At 43.8% G+C, this 20494-nt stretch overlaps 2 protein-coding genes across 3 annotated transcripts; one reads left to right on the top strand and one right to left on the bottom strand.

Moving 5' to 3' along the window:
• The first annotated feature begins 228 nt into the window (after positions 1 to 228).
• Positions 229 to 13950, top strand: EXOSC9 (exosome component 9). 2 transcript variants are annotated; one of them, XM_006766859.2, is made up of 11 exons: positions 238 to 369; positions 1597 to 1716; positions 1830 to 1932; positions 3095 to 3232; positions 6190 to 6272; positions 7560 to 7692; positions 8698 to 8786; positions 9412 to 9558; positions 10088 to 10272; positions 13444 to 13522; positions 13809 to 13950. In XM_006766859.2, exons 1-11 carry the CDS (start codon positions 260 to 262, stop codon positions 13891 to 13893), a joined length of 1272 nt encoding a protein of 423 aa, XP_006766922.1. In that variant the 5' UTR covers positions 238 to 259; the 3' UTR covers positions 13894 to 13950. The 2 variants fall into 2 exon arrangements, with proteins under 2 accessions (XP_015421457.1, XP_006766922.1); XM_015565971.1 differs by lacking the exon at positions 13444 to 13522 and having other exon boundaries at positions 229 to 369.
• A 408-nt stretch (positions 13951 to 14358) lies between these two features.
• On the bottom strand, positions 14359 to 19839 carry CCNA2 (cyclin A2). The gene is made up of 7 exons (XM_006766858.2): positions 19566 to 19839; positions 18027 to 18139; positions 17640 to 17863; positions 16528 to 16735; positions 15802 to 15915; positions 15332 to 15465; positions 14359 to 14686 (listed from the first exon to the last, which is right to left on the bottom strand). Exons 1-7 carry the CDS (start codon positions 19837 to 19839, stop codon positions 14632 to 14634), a joined length of 1122 nt encoding a protein of 373 aa, XP_006766921.1. The 3' UTR covers positions 14359 to 14631.
• Positions 19840 to 20494: the final 655 nt, after the last annotated feature.

The raw sequence follows: 20494 nt of genomic DNA, 5'->3' as shown, positions 1-20494 counted from the left end.
CCGAGTGGCTGCTCCCTCCGTGCTGCTGAGGGACTACCAGCGGTTCTCAACCTGTGTGTCGCGACCCCTCTGGCGGTGGAACGACCCTTTCCCAGGGGTCTCCTAAGACCATCCTGCATATCAGATATTTACATGACGATTCATCACAGTAGCAGCATTACAGTTATGAAGTAGCAACGGAAATAATTTTATGGTTGGGTCACAACATGAGGAGCTGTATTTAAAGGGCCAGAAGGTTGAGAACCGCTGAAAACGGTGAATGTTGTGCTTTCAGCGGCTGGACGGCAGGCAGACGTACGATTACAGGAGCATCAGGATCTCGTTCGGGGCGGATTATGGCTGCTGTGTCGTGGAGCTCGGGAAGACCAGGTAACGGAACCTTCCCATTAGAAGCTCGATGACGGGGCGTTCAAAAGAACGTGACGGACGCAGTGATTTCCGAGCAGCCGGGAAGTCCGGACCGCGCTCTGCTCAGCTGCCAGAAATCAGTATAGTTCCTTCAATGCGAGATCTGCTTTTTATTTATAGTCACACTTACAGTTTTTAATCATAACTATGTTTTCTGTCGCATGGGTATCACGTAGTTTTTTTTTTTATGTGATGTATTTGTATTGATTTCAGAGAAGAAAGAAGAGGGAGAGAGAGAAACATCAGTGATGAGAGAGAATCAGGAATCGGCTGCCTCCTGCGCATCCCACACTGGGAATGGAGGCCGCAACCAGGCGTGTGCCCTGGACGGGAATCGAACCTGGGACCCTTCAGTCTGCAGGCTGATTCTCTATCCACTGAGCCACACGGGCCAGGGCATGGGTCGCACATAGTTCTTGATGGCACCGAGTTTATTTCTTGCCCGTCGTGGCAGTAAGTACGTCCTACTTACCTGTTTTTCCTGAATGATGTGAGCATTAGGTTTTGGGTTTTTTAATTTGTTTTTTCAGGAGTGTTTTTAAAGGTATTAGTTTGCTAAGGCTGTCATAAAATGCCACTACCTGGGTGGCTTAAATGACAGATGTATTGTCCCACGTTGTGGAGGCAAAAGTCCAGGGTCCAGGTGACAGCGGGGCTGGTTCCTCTTGAGCCCTTCTTCTTGGCTGCAAATAAATGCACCCTCCCTGTGTCTTCGCCCCGTCTCTCCTCCGCGTGCCTTCGTGGCCCTGGTGAGCCCGAGAGTTCGGTTTTTAATATTCTTTCGGAAGTTGTGAGGACATCGGTCAGATAATGTTAGTGAACCGGTGCCATAGGAAAATTCTTTCTTACGAAATCTCAAGTTTTCATGGTATCTTGTATCAATAGATACTTATTTTAGAAAAGAGAAGGTAAGGTCATTGAATTTTTTTTTTAAGGATCTGTGGAATAATCAGCTTTGTAAATAAGATGTTTTTTTCTTGTATCTCTTTGGGTACACCAATATGTACTTTTTTCCTGTCTATGTTCTACTACTATACTTTCTATGTAATATAAAGCCTCTAATGATATATCTTGCTGAGTGTCTTACTACTCAGAGTGAGACTGAAACTTAATTAGTATTTGTTTTAGATTTTGTTTAATTGGGAAGGAAATGTATTTCTCCAACAGATCTGTACTTTGTCTTTGCAGAGTTCTTGGACAGGTTTCCTGTGAACTTGTGTCTCCAAAACTCAATAGGGCAACAGAAGGTATACTCTTTTTTAACCTTGAGCTCTCTCAGATGGCCGCCCCGGCTTTTGAACCTGGCAGGTATTTAAATCTCCCCCTTAAGCTGCTTTCACCAGAGACGAGCGCGGCGGCCGGGTATTGTTCTGGTGCCCTGTGTCATATTTCATGACATCAGCCCATTCCTGTCCTCATAGGCAGTCAGACCTCTTGGTGAAGTTGAATCGTCTCTTGGAAAGATGTCTAAGAAATTCGAAGTGCATAGACACTGAATCTCTCTGTGTTGTTGCTGGTGAAAAGGTGGGGAGTATGCCCAGAACTCTTGATTAGGATGAATATTGTTGATTCATGGATCCCTGTATCTCTATATTAATTCTCAGAGTTTCAGTTAACTTATTTTTATACTGGTTCCCTTTAGTTCAAATGTTCCTGGGTGCCACCTCTAGAACTTTGTGTCATCTCTTTCTGAAGGGACAGAAACATTGTGAAACTAGCATCTTGAATTTGTGTAAAAATGTCTTATTAATAAATGTAGGTCCACATGTATCTGCCAAACCTGAGGGATCTCTTGGGAACTTCAGTTGCTGTCTGTGAGCATCCGGCCAAAGAACTTTCTTTTTTTATATTTTTATTTCCTTATGTTACTTAAGTCATTGATGGAAGCAGATGATGTTTTCCTTTTTGGATGAAGAACTGAAGAACATATTCAGTCCTTCATCTGGATAGGTCGCACAGAGAGTCAGTGGCAGGCTGGCATTGGAAATCTTATGTGGTGCCTGATGGTGTTAGAGCTTTAATCTTGATTAGGGTTTTTTGACCATCTTTTTTTTTTAAATATATTTTTTAGAGGAAGAGAGAGATAGAAACATCAATGATGAGAGGGAATCATTGATCGGCTGCCTCCTGCATGTCCTTTACTGGGGACCAAGCTGGCAACTCGGGCATGTGCCCTTGACTAGCATCGTACCCGGGACCCTTCAGTCCTCAGGCTGATGCTCTATCCACTGAGCCAAACCAGCCAGGGGTTTTGACCATCATTTTTACTTCAGAAAAGTCCCTTAGCCTTTCCACACTCCAAGCTTGAATGTGACACTTATTACTTGCATCACTTGCGGTGTTTTCATAAATATTATCAAGTAAAACCTAAGAGGGTGAGGTTTTTGAGTTAGGAGACACAATAAAGATATAATTAGGCTTGTTAGGGACATTTTAGTATTAAATGTAGAATGGTTTGTATATTTTGAGCTATATTTTACTGTTGTCAGATGACTCATAGAGGGTGAACTATTGGTATTTCAGATGTTGGTCTGACTTAAACATTTTTCTAAATATAGTTTTATTGATAACAAGAGAAGACATAACCCTGTTTTAACAGCAAGAGAAAATTTGGCACATAGTGTTACTTTTAAATAGCCACTGGTTGTGATCAGTTAAGATTTTTTTGTTTTAAATTCACATTCAGGTTTGGCAGATACGTGTGGACCTACATTTATTAAATCATGATGGAAATATTATTGATGCCGCCAGCATTGCTGCCATCGTAGCCTTGTGTCACTTCCGAAGACCTGATGTGTCCGTCCAAGGAGATGAAGTGACACTGGTAAGCGCCCACGGTGTGAGCCATGCTCCCCTCTGTGAGTGAGGAGCATCCTCGATGTGCAGGCAGCTTGTTGGTCAGGTCTTGCTGTGGATGGAAATTAGGTAGATTCTAAAATCTACCTAGTTTGCAAGGCAAAACTACATATCGTCAAAATTGTCCTTGAAATCTCTTAAATATCCTCTATTAAAGTGTCTGTTAGTAAAAGCACACCGTAGCCTGGCTTTCTAGAATAGAACTAGATGACGTCTTTGCATTGAGCAGAGGGGAAGCAGTTCTTTTTCGTTTAGCCCATATGTGTGAAAAATACACGAGTCTCAGCACAGTGAGATGCTTGTGTTTACTTTGTGGCAAAGTCCATCAGAAATACCTGTAAGGCTTGTTCTGACTACTGCTAGGCTCCACCCTCAGAGGAGGATGCGGCCAAACCTAGGATAGTGCACTGCCATCAGCTCCCAGGTGATACTGATGCTGCTGGTGCAAGGACCACATTTTGAAAACCACTGTTGAGTATGTCCACTTTAACTTATGTAAATTACATGCTAGAGTAGTGAAAGAGTATGTGGTGGTAATTTGAGTCCTGGAGTTATGAAAGGAATCATCAGAGGTCCAGATTCTCTAAGCAGTTCTTCATGATGCTGCTCTTAGGCATTGGAGGGGAGCAGACTCATTAAAGGCTTAGAGGTAGGGACAGTGGAAATGTCGTCTTTTAGAGGAGGGAGATGGTGTAAAGAAGTAAAAACAAGCGATTAGTAGACAAAAAAAAGGTATCAATTAAAAATACTGTAGAGGGGATTAAAAATGGCAGCAGAGTAAGTGGATGCTGCACAGACATGGTCCCAGGACCAAACTGGAATTACAACTAAAGTACAGAAAAATTCCGGAATAATCAGTGGAAGACTTGCAGGAGAGAACCCTAATACCTGAGGACCAAAGGTGGAGACCGCATAGAGAAGTGGTTCTCAATCTTCCTAATGCCACGACCCTTTAATACAGTTCCTTACGTTGTGGTGACCCCCAACCATAAAATTATTTTTGTTGCTACTTCATAACTGTAATTTTGCTACTGTTATGAATCGTAATGTAAATATCTGATATGCAGGATGTATTTAGGTGACCCCTGTGAAAGGGTCGTTCGACCCCCAGGTTGAGAACCGCTGGCATAGAGACTGATATAGGAGGGGCGGAAGCGCAAAAGGGCTGGCCAGACACCCACAGACAGCAACTGAGATTCCTGAGAGATACCAGGATTGAGGACTCTAGCGTTAGAGCTCAGAAGGCAGACAACCCCCAGTTTCCTGGGCTGAGTCATTCCCTCACACAGTCTGCCTTGTCTGGGGGTGAAAGACAGTCGACACACCCTATTGGAAAACACCATGCCCTGAGGCCACTTAAGAGATTAAAAGTAACAGCCTCCAGGCAGAAGCAGTTGCCCCACCCTGTTGGAAAAAAACTTGCCACACCTGAGGACGATTGCCTGGGGGCAATTCAAGTTGGAATCCTATCTGTAGGTAGAGGAGATCTCTGGAGGCTTTGAGTCTTTGCCTGATCTAATTAGTCAGAATCAGTGTTTGACACTGTCCTGCACTAGAGATTGAGAGGCGTAGAAGATCTACCTAATACATACATAGTCACAAACCCAAACAAACAGCCAAAAGGAGGAGACAAAGAAACAACCCAATGGAACAAGAGAATTCGCCAGGAGATAAATGAAGCAGAGATAAGAAATTTATCTGAAACAGTTGAGGGTAATGATGGTAAAGATGGTCAACAGCATGAAGAAAGATATAGTAACTATGAAAAAGGAACAGTTGGGAATAAAGAATGACATAACACAATGGAAGGAGCTAATTAGGGGAAGCTTAGGATCGAATCAGTGAATTAGAAACAAGGTTGAAAAAATCAATCAGAACCAAAAAGAAAAAACAATTAAAAAACAGGAGGACAGCTTAAGGGAGCTGTGGGATAATATGAAACCACAATATTAGAATAGGAGGTGTGCCAGAAGAGGCAGAAAGGGATAGAGAACGTGTTTGAAGAAATAATGGCAGAAAACTTCCCTAACCTGGTAAAGGAAAAAGCCACACAAGTGCAGGAGGCACAGAGAACCCCAGCAAGAAGAACCCAAACAGATTCATGCCCAGACACATAATTAAAATGCCAAAAATTAAAGACAGAGAATCTTAAATGCAGCAAGAGAAAAACAAACTGGAGAGTTATTGCTGGTGGTAATATAAAATGGTACAGCCATGATGGAAAAGGTTGGCTGTTTCTTAAAAAGTGAAGTGTAAACGTATAAAGCCCAGAAATTCCATGCCTAGACATCTACTCGAAGGAAAGGAAAGTGTACATTCACTCAAAGACTTTTATGTGAATATTTGTAATAGTCCAAATGCTTATCACTGGAGAACGGAGAAACAGAATGTGGTCTGTCCGCACCATGGACTACAATTCAGCAGTAGAAAGCACCACGCTGCTGATACATACTACAGGATGGGTGAAACATGCTAAGCTGAAAGGAGGCGGATGCGAAACTAAAAATTGTTTGATTCCACTTCTAGGGAATGCCCAGAAAAGGCGGATTTATAGAGACAGAAAGTAGATCGATGGTTGCGTGGGGCTGGGAGTGAGAATTGACTGCAAACAGGCTCAAGGAAGGTTGTGGGGGGAGGGTGGTCATGGAAATGTTAAAAAACTGGATTGTGGTGATGGTTACACAAATGTAAGTGTACTAAAACGTGAATCCTATCCTTCCGATGAGTGTACTTATGGTATGTAAATACCTCAATACAGCTTTTTGACAAATGCATAAAGTTTGAAGGAACATGAGCGACAAAGGCAGATAGGTAATTGTAAAAGGTCATTTAAGTGCTCATTGAGGATTGAGGGAAGTTCAGTTTTTATTTGACTGTTTGATGCACCAGATGATTTTTGTATGTTCATGACTTATTTTCGAACAGTACACTCCGGAAGAGAGGGACCCCGTCCCGCTGAGCATCCACCACATGCCCATCTGCGTCAGCTTTGCCTTCTTCCAGCAGGGGTGAGTCTCCCCGCGTGGGCCGAAGTGAGCAGCACGGCTGGGCAGTGTGCTGTGGGCAAGTGAGCCAGCCCTCCCTCATGCTACAGCACCTCCCGGTCCAGAGAGAGCTGTGCATTTCTCACTTCAGCCCTTTCTTATAAGAGCTGTAGTTGGCAGGGAGCTTCCTCCATAGAAGAGACATTTTTCTTTTCATGGCGGATCATAGATTTATGAGTTTACTACCACGTGGTAAATGCTTCTGTTTCTGGAGATGTGCAGGTGTGTGGAGAATTGTATGCTCAGCTCTGACTTGGGGGAGTCGGGGAGAATCAGGGTTAACGGAAGCAGGACTTTGGGACACGTTCAGTGGCGTCATTCTAGGAGCAGGCACAGGAAATGGTTCTCACCTGGGAAAGCCGGCTCCTTCGGCTCCCAGTTTCCTCACAATCCCCGCTGGTTCCTCCCACGGCAGCAAACCTGGGGGCCTAGGGCCATGCCGGTGCCTTCCCATGGAAGCCTGCCTTACATCTTTGAGAAACAAAGGGAGGTGTACATATTTTAACAGTTTCATGAATGAGAACCAGAGGAAAGCTTTCAGCTTTCAGTCATTGTAGTGTAGAATTTCATTAGAGGGAAATGGACCGGCACCTTGAAGCAGAAATGCGTGAGTCATGTATGCAACTTAAATTTTCCCAGACATTGAAAAGGTAAAAGTAGGTCATTCAATTTTTATATATTTAATTTTACTTAATATATCTAAGGTATTACCTTATTTTAATATGTAATCATTATCTTAAATTTGTTCATGAAATACATTTTATTTCTACTAAGTCTTCGAACTCCAGTGTTATGCACTTAGCTTGGACTCACCACATTTGAAGGGCTCAGTAAACAAGTGACTGAGGCGACCATTAGACGTACAGAAATAGTGTCTAGATGAGCCATTCCCAGAACCTGGAAGACATCCAGAGCACAGGCCATTAAGGAGACTCTAAGATTAACCAAATATCAAGTTTTACTAATGAGGCACAAGCTACTTAATCCAAGTGATCGCATTGATTTTGATTGTATATTATTTAAATAAAAAACTATTACGAACTTGGTTTTACTGGGATAGCTAGCAGTACACACAGAGCATTATTTTGGATCCATAAAAACAGACGTGCTCCTGTATCTTTTCCCATTAAAATGACTCAGAGTCACAGGCTAGGCCTGTACTGTGCTGACTTTATTAATGCCATCTTTAAAAAATATCCATTATCTTAACACGGACATGATTTGCTCAGGTCCGTTTAATATTCCTTTCAGAACGTTTTTGCTGGTGGATCCCAGCGAGCGCGAGGAGCGTGTCATGGACGGCCTGCTGGTGATCGCCGTGAACAAGCACCGGGAGATTTGCACCATCCAGTCCAGCGGTGGGATAATGCTGCTAAATGAGCAAGTTAGTGCTGTGGTTAACATCCCCTCTGGAAGCTTTTCCTTATTTATTTATTTTTTAACTAAAATCCAACAAGGGCATTTCCAGTGATTCCTCCTCAGGTGTGTTGGAATCTGGTTTCAGTACTGTCATCACCTGTGGATGAGACTAGTTACCTTCCCCCTTCCCTCTGCGCCCACGTATGGCCTCCAGAATCTCACCCTCTAGGTAGAGAGACACTGTACTTTCCGGGGAAGAAAGAGGTTCATATTTCTATTAAAAAAGTGTCACAAATGGGAATTGGGTTAAAAGTAAAGTACTTTTAGAATTTGGGTATAATAAGCAGTTCTCAAACCCAGCTCCCTATCAGATTCCCACGGGCTTTTAGAAAAGAGATTGCCAGGTACCGTAGGTGCAGGTGCTTGAGCACCGTCTGCTTGGTGGAGCTCCCGCTCTGCGTTAGACTGGCCTGGGCAAATGATTTCCTATCTTCATGCCTCCGCTTCTTCACCTGTAACACAGGGAGTAAGTTCCTAGTGCCCCCTATGGGTAGAAGAGTATAAAGGTAAGTAGGTGCGTGTCACTGTAGCGTACAGTAAGTGTGCAGTACATGTAAGTTTTCTCATCACTGCATTCCCAGCTCCCTGTCTCCAGAGACACATCCATTGGGCCCCGACGCCCGAGAACCTTGCCTTCTGAAAGCTCCAGGCACGCTCTGCGGCCTGGTGCCGTGGCTCGCTCACAGGCAGTCTGTGCAGCGCGCACGTGTGCAGGCCGACCTGGCCTGTCCGGGGTCTGTTAGTGCCGCGGGAATGTTTCTGGGTCTGTTTTCTTAATGTGAGAGTCCTTCAGATATTCCAAAACAACTCACAACTTGCTTTGTTTTATGTCTACATTACATTATTTTTATATTTGGAAACAAAGGCAGGCTTAGGTTGTAAAGTTAGAAAAACTAATCTCGTTCTTGGTTTTCTTAGAGAAAGCTATTTGGTTAGTTGTCTTTAAATAACAGCTCATTTTTATGAACAGGTTTTGAGATGCAGTAAAATAGCTGGTGTGAAAGTAGCGGAAATCACAGAGCTAATCCAGAAGGCTTTGGAGAATGACCAGAAAGTTCGGTAAGTTTAATTTTGTTAGGACCAAGTGGTCTTTTTATAGATTTTTCTGTTAAGGATTCTTTTTGCACAGGGGTAACCACACACTTTCCTTATCTATTAATCTCAGTTGAATATACTAAATGTTTTTTGAAAGTTGATTGAACTGTTCGTTGTATTGTATTCCAGCTTAAACAATCTGTATTGAAAAGCCACGTAATATTTTTCTTTAAAAAAATTAACATGTTCTTAGGAAAAAGAATCTGGTAACGCAAATTAACTGAAAGGACACACACTTGGTTGGTTCCCATCTTCTCCCCATGTGACATTACACAGGGCCTGTAGCCAACATCAGGTCTTCTACAACACAGGAGGTTAATGCCGGCCTGTATGCTGGTTTGAGGATTAGAAAATAACATACTTTAAGCCCTTGGCAAGTGCCCAGCACATGGTTCAATACATGGTAATTACAGGAACTTGTATTATGTCTCTTGATAGGCATAATAAATTATGAGGTTAAGTTACTCAAATAACTCTTCCAATATTTCTCACCAAAGGGTAAAATACCTAACTTGTTTTCCTTTTTTGTCTTCTCGTCCATCTATCATCCACCCCCACTTCTTTCCTCCCCCACAAATACCACACACAGGAAAGAAGGTGGAAAGTTTGGCTTTGCAGAGTCTATAGCAAAACAAAGGATCACAGCATTTAGAATGGAAAAGGCCCCTGTTGACACCTCTGACGTCGAGGAGAAAGCAGAAGAAGTCCTTACTGCAGCGGATCCTCCTCCAGATGTGTATCTTTCTTGGGTGCTGGGGTTTGCTTTTCCAGTAGCAACAAGATTCATTCCACTGTGGCCTTCTTAGGCTGTGGAAGGGATACATACTGGCATTTCTCTGAAACACTGTACTTTGTTAAAAAAACATTTAAGATACCAGATAGTGAAGAGTCAGTAAATTGATGGTCTAAGGTCCACCTTCTCTTCAGCTATCCTACAAAATCCAGAAAATTCTCTAACGAACGAATTCATAGCGTTTCATTTTCTTTTGAAAAATTAGTCTTTAATCTCAATGGCATGGTCAAGCACTCTACACTATTACACATTGTTCTTGAATTTTTTCTACATTCACCAAATTTATTAGTATACAACTAACATGTTCAGAGCCAGTCTCTTGATGTTCCTCACCATTATGTCCATAACAATCTTGAGTTACGCTTTTTCTTCATTGTTCAGCCACCCATAGTATAGCTACCAGTAAATTTCTTCTCCTGAGACTTTGAGGCACACTTCTGTCTTAAGAAGAAAACTTCCTTTAACTGTTAAGTGTTTCTAAACCTGTGCTCTGGACTCCTGGTACTGCCCAGATTGGAGAAGGAGTGGAGAACTCCTGGGGTGACCTTGAAGACTCTGAGAAGGAAGACGAGGATGAAGGTGGCAGCGATGAAGCCATCATTCTCGATGGTGTGAGGACGGACGTGGGAATGGAAGTCTCCAATACTGGAAGCCAAGGTGGGTGTACTTTGTGGTAGACTAGAGGCCCAATGCACGAAAATCATGCAAGAGTAGGTCTTCCTTCCCCCAGCTGCTGACACCGGTTTTGCTCCAGTTGCCAGCAGGCATCCGGGACCCAGGCTTCCCTCCAGGACCCAGGTGTCCCTATGACCCTGGCTTTGTCCAGAATGATGTCGGTCTAATTAGCATATTACCCTTTTATGATAGATATTATGTAGACATGTAAATTATATATGTAGTCATATGTGAATAGAATCTGTCCCTATTTATGGATTAAAGTACCACTAAGATAGGGATTTATTTTTATATTAGCAGTTCCTGTTTTTAGAGGAACTGAATTTCAACTAAACTGTTGAAGCTAACTGCATTAACTCCAATTCTTTTCTAAAAGAATATGCTTATGTTTGTGGAGTAGTGGTAGCTCTTTGGTATGTAAATGTAGTTGCATTCTTAATGTTTTGTTTTCTTTTATATGTACCTGCCTGGACCAGTTTTAAGGAGGTTTCTTAAAGATCTTATTCCTGCATGCTGATTTTTCTTTGTGGTTTTTAGAGTGAAATGTAAAGCCTATAACGTAAGAGTGCATTCAGATAGAACTTTCTACAGGACCAGGATGTCTTACAACTACACCGTCTAATACAGCAGATCCACTAGCCACCCACTCGCAGCTGCTGAGCACTGAGATGTTGGCTTGTGTGACCGAGGAACTGAATTCTAAATTTTACTTATTTTTTTGTTAATCCTCACCTGAGGATATTTTTTCCATTGATTTTTAGAGTGGAAGGAAGGGAGGGAGAGAGAGACAGAGACATAGATGTGAAAGAGACACATTGATTGGTTGCTTCCTGCACCAACTGGGGCTGAGGATTGAATTTGGAACCCAGGTACGTGCCTTTGACCGGGAACACTTAATCCTGGCTCCTACATTGGTACAAAATCCTAGGATTACCTGGAAAACGTGTAGTCCTGGGTGTTTCTTGCATTCTGAAATACGTAGAACTGGAGAAATTGTTTCTTCTTTCAAGAAAACCAACTTCAGCCGTAACGGTTTGGCTCAGTGGATAGAGCGTCAGCCTGCGGACTCAAGCGTCCCAGGTTCGATTCCGGTCAAGGGTATGTACCTTGGTTGGCACATCCCCAGTAGGGAGTGTGCAAGAGGCAGCTGATCGATGTTTCTCATCCATGTTTCTATCACTCTCTCTTCCTCTCTGTAAAACATCAATAAAATATATTAAAAGAAAAGAAAACCAACTTCATGCTTGGCCCACACTAGGAAATAAACACGAGTTGTTTTTATATAGTAAAAACAAATCGTATGAGGAAGAATCTAGGCATTAGGTGGGCAGGGAACTAAAGGATGCACGTATGGCGTCTGTGATGCACAGGCCGGCCTGCCTTTCAGGGATTTAGTGCCTGTGAGCATGACACTGAGCTTGCTGGGGTTTTGTAGAAAAAACATTCCCATTGATGAGACCTTTACTCACTGTCCCAGGGGTCACTCTGTTTGGCATCACTCTTCCAGAGCTTGGTCCAGGTATTTACTACTAGAGGCCTGGTGCACAAAAATTGTGCACTTGGAGAGGGTCCCTCAGTCTGGCCTGTGCCCTCTTGCAGTCTGGGAGCCCTCGGGGGATGTCCAGCTGATGGCTTAGGCCCACTCCCTAAGCTGGCAGTTGGCATCTTTAGTGCTGCTGCAGAGACAGAAGAGGCTCCTGCCACCGCTGCTGCGCTTGCCAGCCATGAGCCCGGCTTCTGGCTGAGCAGCACTCCTCGTGTGTTGAGCATCTGCCCCCCGGTGGTTAGTGCGCATTATAGCGACCGGTTGTTCTGCCATTCGGTCAATTTGCATATTAACCTTTTATTATATAGGATATAATTTCAGCATATAAGCTGCTTCCACAGTGAGACCATAAATGAAGCTTTAGACTCCATATAATTACATATACATCAGCCAGTCTTTAATGCTGCATAGAATTCTGTAGTGTTGAATGTTACTAGTTGGTTTAGTTATTCCCTTATTGATAAACTGTTTCAGTGCAACAGAGAATCCTTTCATATGTCCCTTTATATATTTGTGAACTGTTTTTCTAAGATTAATAAGACTAACTGCTAGAATATTCAATTGCTAACTTCAAGAGTAATATTTTCAACTGAATGATAAAAGTGGCCCTAAGACAGTTTGGAGGACAGAGCAGGTAAAGCCTTTGAAAGCATATAAACAAAGTGAGAAACTAACTGAAAACTCAAAATATAAAGACCTGATAACCAACAACCAACTGGGAAAAGGGAAAATTCACATTATATATCATTAATGAAGGCTCAGGAGAAACTACAAAGTAATTCTCACATATAAATGGCCAGTTACATAAGCCAACCCTGGTAGTAATGAAGGAAATGAATTCATAGCAAAAGGATGAGAGCATTTTTGGACTGCTGTATTGGGCAATATTAAAAATACCAGCATTGGCAAGGTTGTATGGGAAAGTGGGTTCTTCATAGACTATTTCTTGGAATGTAAATTGGAACAATATTTATGGAGGGGTTTGGCAGTATTTTTTGGGATGTATATATACCTTTTGACCCAATTATGTTTCTAGGTATTTCATTTACAGTGTTTTTATAATAGGGAGAAATGAAAAATTTAGATCTCTAAAATTAGCAAATTCTAAGATAAATTGTGATACCTTAGAGTAGCATGGGCACTTTGATGGCATCTTGTTTCCAAATTGGTTCTACAAGATGATACACACACACACATCTATAGATACAGATTTCCCCTAACTTTTCTATTATGAATGTACTGAATGGTGATGTAATTAAACACATGTTTGGGGAATCAAGTACATACTGTTTCAAAGCTCCAAGAAGTTACCCGAGGGAAGGAAAGAACCAAGTCAGCCTGGCAGCCCGCACCCAGAGTAGCCCGGGCTCTCGTTGTATGAAAGTTTTAGAATTGCTGCTATGGAAACTTTTAAAGAGATTACGGGCCCACTTCAGAGATACTGAGGGTTTGCTTCCAGACCTTCCCAATACAGCGAGTTTCTAATTTTTTTGTTTCCCAGTAAATAAACAATGTACATACCTTAATTTAAAAACAACTTACTGCTCAGAAATGCTAACCATCATCTGTGCCTGTACTCACATTGCTTCCTGAACATTTTCTTAAAGAGGCCCCTATTGTGCTGTCCGACAGTGAAGAAGAAGAAACGATCATTTTAGAACCAGACAAGAATCCGAAGAAAATAAGGTAACGGTTTCTGGCTTGTTTTTTTCTCTACTGTAAACAAAGAGATGTCTCTTTCTCATTAGAAATCTAGCTGTTCTTTGGTTTCTTAACCTGAAGTCTATAAATATTAGGACCTAATTCTATAGAATTATTTGGATGCCTTTCAGAGTCACTATTTTACTGTCATAGTCGGCAAGTGTTATATCCTACTGGGAAAAAGGCAGGCCTCCTATTTTTGTGCACAGTGGGGTGAAGCAACTTCTAGTACTAGTGCTGTTCGTAAACTCTTAATTGACTTTATTCACAGAACACAGACCATCAGTGCAAAACAAGAAAAAGCACCAAGTACAACACCAGTGAAAAAGAGAAGAAAGAAGAGAACTGCAAATTAAAGCTCACGTGGTTGTATCTGTGTACAGACTATTAAACGGATATTTATTTAAGTGCTAGCAACCTGGAACGTTTTTTATTGACAAATCCATTATAAAATCTAGTCAATTCCTTCGTTTTTACATTATGCTCTTGACAAACCTTCTGGAAAACTTAGCAGGTTTTAAGTAACTGCCACTTCAGCCGTGTCCAGGTGAGCGAGGAGTGGAGGGCCTTCCCTGGCGTGCACCAAGGACCACGAGTGGTCAGCAAGCAGATCCACTCCCGACACCTGGGTTATGCGAGCCAGCAACTGGTCGGATGCTCAGGAAAGTGAATGTCAGAACTAAGTCCGTTTTCCCGAAACTGAAAGGTAGTTGAAGTCTTTTAAATTTCAGGACAACCCGTTAGTCCCCATAGGAGAAATTAGCTTTTCGGTGAAACCCTGAAGTCAAATTTTTACCTCAAATTAAAATTGACTTACAAACTAAGTTTTCCACATCAATTTATTAATTCTTATTCTTATTATCCTGACAGCTGGCATCATTAATACTTTAACAAAACCACTCATAATCAGCCACATATCTAAGATACGCTAGTACATGTACAAAAGATATACAAATTAAAACCATTAAAAAGGAATAGAGACCATAATTTGTACTTGACCATAACTTCTGTATTCAGAAATGATTGTAAAATTAAAACTTTAAAAACTGTACACATATACGTTGATTTAACTCTTAGAAAACAAAGTCAGTCTTTCACTGTTGCACATGTAGTGTCTCTGGTGGGATGAGGAGAGAAACACCATGGTACCTGTAAAGCAGGAAAAAATCCACTTTTAGTAAACGTTCAGAGTGAAGGAATATACTAGGAACTAAAAAATGCTACTTCTACCCGTGTAAGCAAATGATTACAAAACACATACACACATGCCCCTTCCCTCTTCTCCCTCAAATACAGGACAGACACGGGCCCTAAGGAGGCTGTGCCCAATTTGAGGACCCTTTCATAAAGGTCAGATGTCATGGATCTCGGAACCATACGGCCCTGGGAAAGCCAGCTCCTTTAAATCCTGTTGCCCCTAGCCGGTTGCTCAGTGGATAGAGCGTTGGCCTGCTCGGAAGGGTCACGGGTTCATTCCAGTTAAGCGCATGTGCCTCAGTAACAGGCTCAGTCCTGGCCCATGTGGGAGGCAACCAGTCAATGTGTCTCACATCAGTGTTTCTCCATCTCTCCCCGTCCCTTGACTCTCTAAAAACCATGGAAAAAACATCCTCTGGTGAGGATTAGCAACAAGGTTTGGCTCAGTGGGTAGAGTGTTGGCCTATGGACTGAAGGGTCCTGGGCCCGATTCTGGTCAAGGGCACATGCCTGGATTGCAGGCTCGATTCCCAGTAGGGGGTGTGCCGGAGGCAGCCGATCAGTGATTCTCATCACTGATTGAATGTCACGCCTTACTTGGAGTGCTTGTACTTTTCCCTGACGGACTGCTGCGCGTGCTGCGGCGCTCTGAGGTAGGTCTGGTGCAGGTCCAGGAGACAGGGCTTCAGGCTCTCCAGGGTGTAGCCAGTCTTCTGTGCCAAGGACTCAGGCTGCAGAGGGAGCGGAACACCGCGGAGTTGATTTCAGGAGCAACACAAGTGAACAGCTGGCACTGAGCTGGAGTTCCGTTTCAGTACCAACAGCACCTGACGGGTCTACCAGTGTTCCAAGCCGGCACTGCAACGCTTTTATGCTGACTTGGATCGAGTTCGACTACTTTCCCCGCAGCAGGTTGGGAGGCAATGCTTTCAGCACACCTTTGAAATCCAAGCAACGCAGCTTTCTACCTAACAAACACGCCTAAACTTGAACAGTTTCCCAGGTCAGTCAGTTAATGGCAAAAGCGGTTAGGAGCCAAGGTAGGTGTGTGAGGATGTGATACATACCCAGCTTTGTCCTGTGACTGTGTAGAGTGCTAGATGAAAGGCCGCTCCGGCAATAACTGACGGCAAATACTTAAGGTAGGGGTCAGCATCTATCAAACTTAACTCTCCCAGAAACTGGAATGAAAAGTAATACGCTTTATAGTCCGAAGAGCTCTAGAATTCAAACCTCACATCTCTGCCTTCTGACCTATTTTCCCCTCAAGACTGGTTGTAGAGCAACCACAGGGGAAAAAATTCCCATTGCCTCGTCTTTTAGATACATTCACTATCTTAAGTGTTTTCCATTCTCTTCCTCTTAATAACTTTTTATAATCCCCACCCAAATAAAACGTACTATATATTTTAGAGAGGAAGGGAGACAGAGAAACATCTATGTTAGAGAAACATCAATCGGCTGTATTCCTTATGTGCCCCGACGGGACCAAACCCAAAACCTAGGTATGTGCCCTGGCTGGGAATTGAACCCCCAATCTTTTGGTGTTTTGATGAGATCCAAGCCCCTGAGACACCCAGCCAGAGCACTTTTAATAACTTTAAAAATAATCTTCTGGCTACCATTTCCCAAGACTTTATTTCTATTATCTTTTGCCAATGGTAGTCTTTCTTCCATACTCCAGCATGACTCTGTCCCTGGAATATTAAATCCCTTGACCAGAGCTGCATAATAAAACCAGGGCTTGTCCCTAATTGTGACCTAACAATCTTGCATCAACAAAATGAACTTACCATCGCTAAACTTTCAACCTTGCAGTTGGAAGGCTGCTGGTGCAGAAAGTACTGGGTGAGGAACTGATTGACAGTTGGTGCCGCTAAGTCAAAAGAAAGGACTTTCAGAACGAGGTGCTCCATTCGCAGAACTTGTTTCTTGGTGTAGGTATCATCTGTAATGTACACAAACTCTGCTACCTCTGGGGGGTATATTTCTTCAAACTTTCTACAAGGAAAAAAGTTTTAAGTAAATCAGTCCTAAAAGAGAAGCAAGCGTGACTATCCCAATTCTGAAATCCCTCTAGCACAGTGGTTCTCAACCTTCCTAATGCCGCGACCCTTTCATACAGTTCCTCATGTTGTGGTGACCCCAATTTCATTGTTACAAATTGAACATCATTAAAGCATAGTGATTAATCACAAAAGCAATATGTAATTATCTATGTTTTCCAATGGTCTTAGGCGACCCCTGTCATGGATCGTTCGACCCCCAAAGGGGTCACGACCCACACGTTGAGAACCGCTGCTCTAGCAGATCACACAGAACGAATCCAATTGCCTGTTTTTGTGGAGACTGGGTAAATGCTAATTAGAAGACCCAGATCAATGAAGGACTTTTAAGATCTTTTTCCCAGTGCAGTCAAAGGAAATAAATGAGAAGCATGAGACTTCCCAAGACAGGAACAATGCTCAAGGACACCAGGTAACTGAAAATTTAGGAAATTCCCTTAGAAAAATAAACATTTTATCTTTTAGTTTTAAAATTTAGTTTTCCTGTATTAATGAGAGTTTGCTCATTAAGCACTTTTGAAGGGAAGGGACCACACTTTAAGACCTTGTAATCTGGTATTCAAATGTAGCCAGTCTACAAGTTTGCTCAGAAAGCACTTTTGAAGGGAAGGGACCACACTTTAAAACTTTGTAATCTGGTATTCAAATGTAGCCAGTCTACAAGTTCATTCAACAAGGGACCCTGGGACCCAGATGTGGAAAAGTAATGTCCTAAATTAGGCAAGTCTCACCCACACCTGTCACCACGGGAGTAGTCACCGACTCTGCCTTGTGCAATGTTGTCACACTGTTAACATCGGGTTAGTTCCCTGTTAGCCGAACGAACCAGGCTGACTTACGAGGCTAGCAGCATGGCAGCGGTGCCCACCAGCTGAAGTTTCCCTCTCAGCACAGACATGGAGGAAAGGAACCTGTCGATGTAGTTCACAGCCAAGTGCAGGGTCTCATTCTGCAGCTTATACTCTTCTCCTACTTCCACTAACCAGTCCACGAGGATAGCCCTCATGCTGTTGTTGATGTCCGGCTGCTTCTTCATGTAGCCCGCTTTGGGCTTACATTTAATCTGTGGAGGGAGTCACTTACATAGTGTGAATGCAGTTGGATTACTCTACAGCCCAAGTACAGCACTGCGGTACAGCACGGGCAGTTAAAACGCTCACAAGCGCCCTCCACGCCACCTCACCCACGGAGCAAACAGGACAGAAAGGGGTCCTGCGCGCCTTTACCTCCATCTCCCGGAGGTACGTGTGAACGTCCTCCTGGTAGTCGGGGACTTCAGTGACACTCACTGGCTTCTCCTCTTCCAGCACAACGGACATGTCCATAGCGTGTGGTGACTCTGGGAGGATTCAAAAGTACGATTAAGTTCCTCGTTCAATTTTCTTTGGTTATATTTTCATTTATTTCAGAGAGGAAGGGAGAGGGAGAGAGAGACTGAAACATCAATGATGAGAGAGAATCATTGATTGGCTGCCTCCTGCACGCCCCCTACAACTGGAGCATGTGTCTTTGACCGGAATCGAACCTGGACACTTTAGTCTGCAGGCTGATGTTCTACCCACTGAACCAAACTGGCTAGGGCCCTCGTTTAATTTTCTATTTAATTGCCTAAAGTGATTGCCCTTATGGCGTCCACACTACCAAAGCAACTATTTCACCGAGGACAAAGTATACAGCCTACTTCACTCTGGTTTTAGTACCTGTCCCCTTAGCTTTAGAATGAATTTACTTAACAAGGAAAAATACTGGTAGGCCAATCACAGGAGCCTAAGTCGGAGGATCAGGTATTATGTTAGCGTATCGCTCATCTTCGAGAGACAGTGGCACGGTGGTCCCATTAGGACAGGATTAAAACCCAAGTTCTAAGATAACACACAGGATTTGCTCTAAGAATTTGCAGACCCCCAAGTCTGATGTATTCGAAGCACAATCTAGGCAATTGCTAGAAGAAGGGCCAACACTGCGTTCAACAAGTGATTCATCTTTTGCAATTTTAAATTATCTTTCGAAGCAAAGAATATCATCCATTATTGTTTTCACTTCAAGGTTCACGTTGAGGTTAAAATTGATTGCAAATTTTAGATAAAAACACATAAGTTATTTTAATTCCAAAGGACTTTCCTGACCACCTCTCACCAGCAGAACTAAAAGTGAAACGAGTTTGGATTTAGTGAGCTGCCCAGTGACTCAGCAGCCCCATGGTACAGAAGCAGTCCACGGTGGGCACAGCTGCCTGGATCTGCTCCTCTCCTTACAGGGGTTACGGACAAACACCTATGGCTCGACCGACTCACAGGACAGCGTTCCTCTCTGGTGCCAGCGGATGGCTCAGACTGGTCTCACAGAAACAACATTTTAAAGCCGGAAGAGCCGTTAGATACCAGGGCAGGTCAAGCTGCACGCTCCCACAGCCCTCTCTGGAGTGGAGGGCACCAAGGGAGTCTTTGGAATGTACAGAACTGAAATCTATTCTCCCAACCCTGGGGGCATCTCCAGGGTCCGAAGAAAACCAGGGCTGGAGATCCAGTTAAACTGCCGAGACTGGCAGTGCCCTGGAAGGAGCACCGATCTGGGTCTGGGTCTTTGTGGGCCACTGGGTCACGTATGAGCTGTGAGGTCTGAGGTAAGTCACGCCCCTTCTAAACCCGTGACATTAAACCTAACGCATTGTGTAGTAAGGATGAGATGAGACAATGTCTTACCATGCAAACCTACTTAGCAGTTATGGTCACACTGATTTGATCCGGAGGTTCGTTAAAACTTACCCAAACTATCATCCATTGGATAATCAAGAGGTACCAGCGGTTTTCTGGGTTCGGGTAAAGCCATAGCTGAGTTAAAGGCCAGCACATCTTCGCACTCTGTGTCTTTAGGTCCGCCCGGGCTCTTCCGGGTCTCTTCCGGCTCATCCACATGGATGGTGAAGGCGGGCTGCTTGCCGTTTGCCTTCCAGGGAGGCACAATGACGTGCTCATCGTTGACAGGAAGGTCCTTCAGAGGCGCAGCCTGAAGAGAAGCCAGTGAGGGCTCTGAGCTCATCAAAGGGAGGCTGGCTTGCTGCCCCTATGGGTCTCCCCCGCGGCTTTTACCCCCAGCTACTCCATCAGGAAAAGACACTTCCTGGGCCAAAATCCAGGCGGGGAGTGGGGGTAGGTAGTCAAGGAAAAGAAGGGATGGTTCAGTTGGCCACAGGCACGTCTACAAAGGTGAGAGCGAGTCTTACTGAGCGGAAATACGAAAAACCAGTCAAGGCCACAAGAGGGAGGGAGGGCCCAAAAGATGACAAGCTTAGGAAAGAGCCGGCAACAACATGGTGCACCGCGGTCACCGGGGTGGAGCGACAGAGCAAATCCGGGAAAATGGCGGAATTTACCAAAAACAAAGTATTTTTATATCCTTTCCTGAAGTAGAGGTGACCTCCTAACTTCCCTCTATTGGCGGGAGGGGGGGAGGGAGGTTCTGGGGTTTAAAAGCAAGAGTGAGGCGTGGTGGCGGGCAAAGCCCACGCATGCGGCAGGGCTTGGTCTGACCCATTATCTGCAGAAAAACCAGCCGACGGAGAGCAGAGCAGGCGAGCAGCACACGCAGTGCGGCCGGCGGGCAATGGAGAACCTCCCCGTGGCACCCCAACGCGCCAGAAACCAGGGATCGGGGGCCGCCGACCAGACCTCCCCCAAAGGCCAGAGAGCTCTCT

This window comes from Myotis davidii, unplaced genomic scaffold (assembly GCF_000327345.1).
Source record: "Myotis davidii unplaced genomic scaffold, ASM32734v1 scaffold862, whole genome shotgun sequence".
In the NCBI taxonomy this organism is placed as follows: domain Eukaryota; kingdom Metazoa; phylum Chordata; class Mammalia; order Chiroptera; family Vespertilionidae; genus Myotis; species Myotis davidii.
This window is presented reverse-complemented; position numbering and strand designations above follow the sequence as displayed.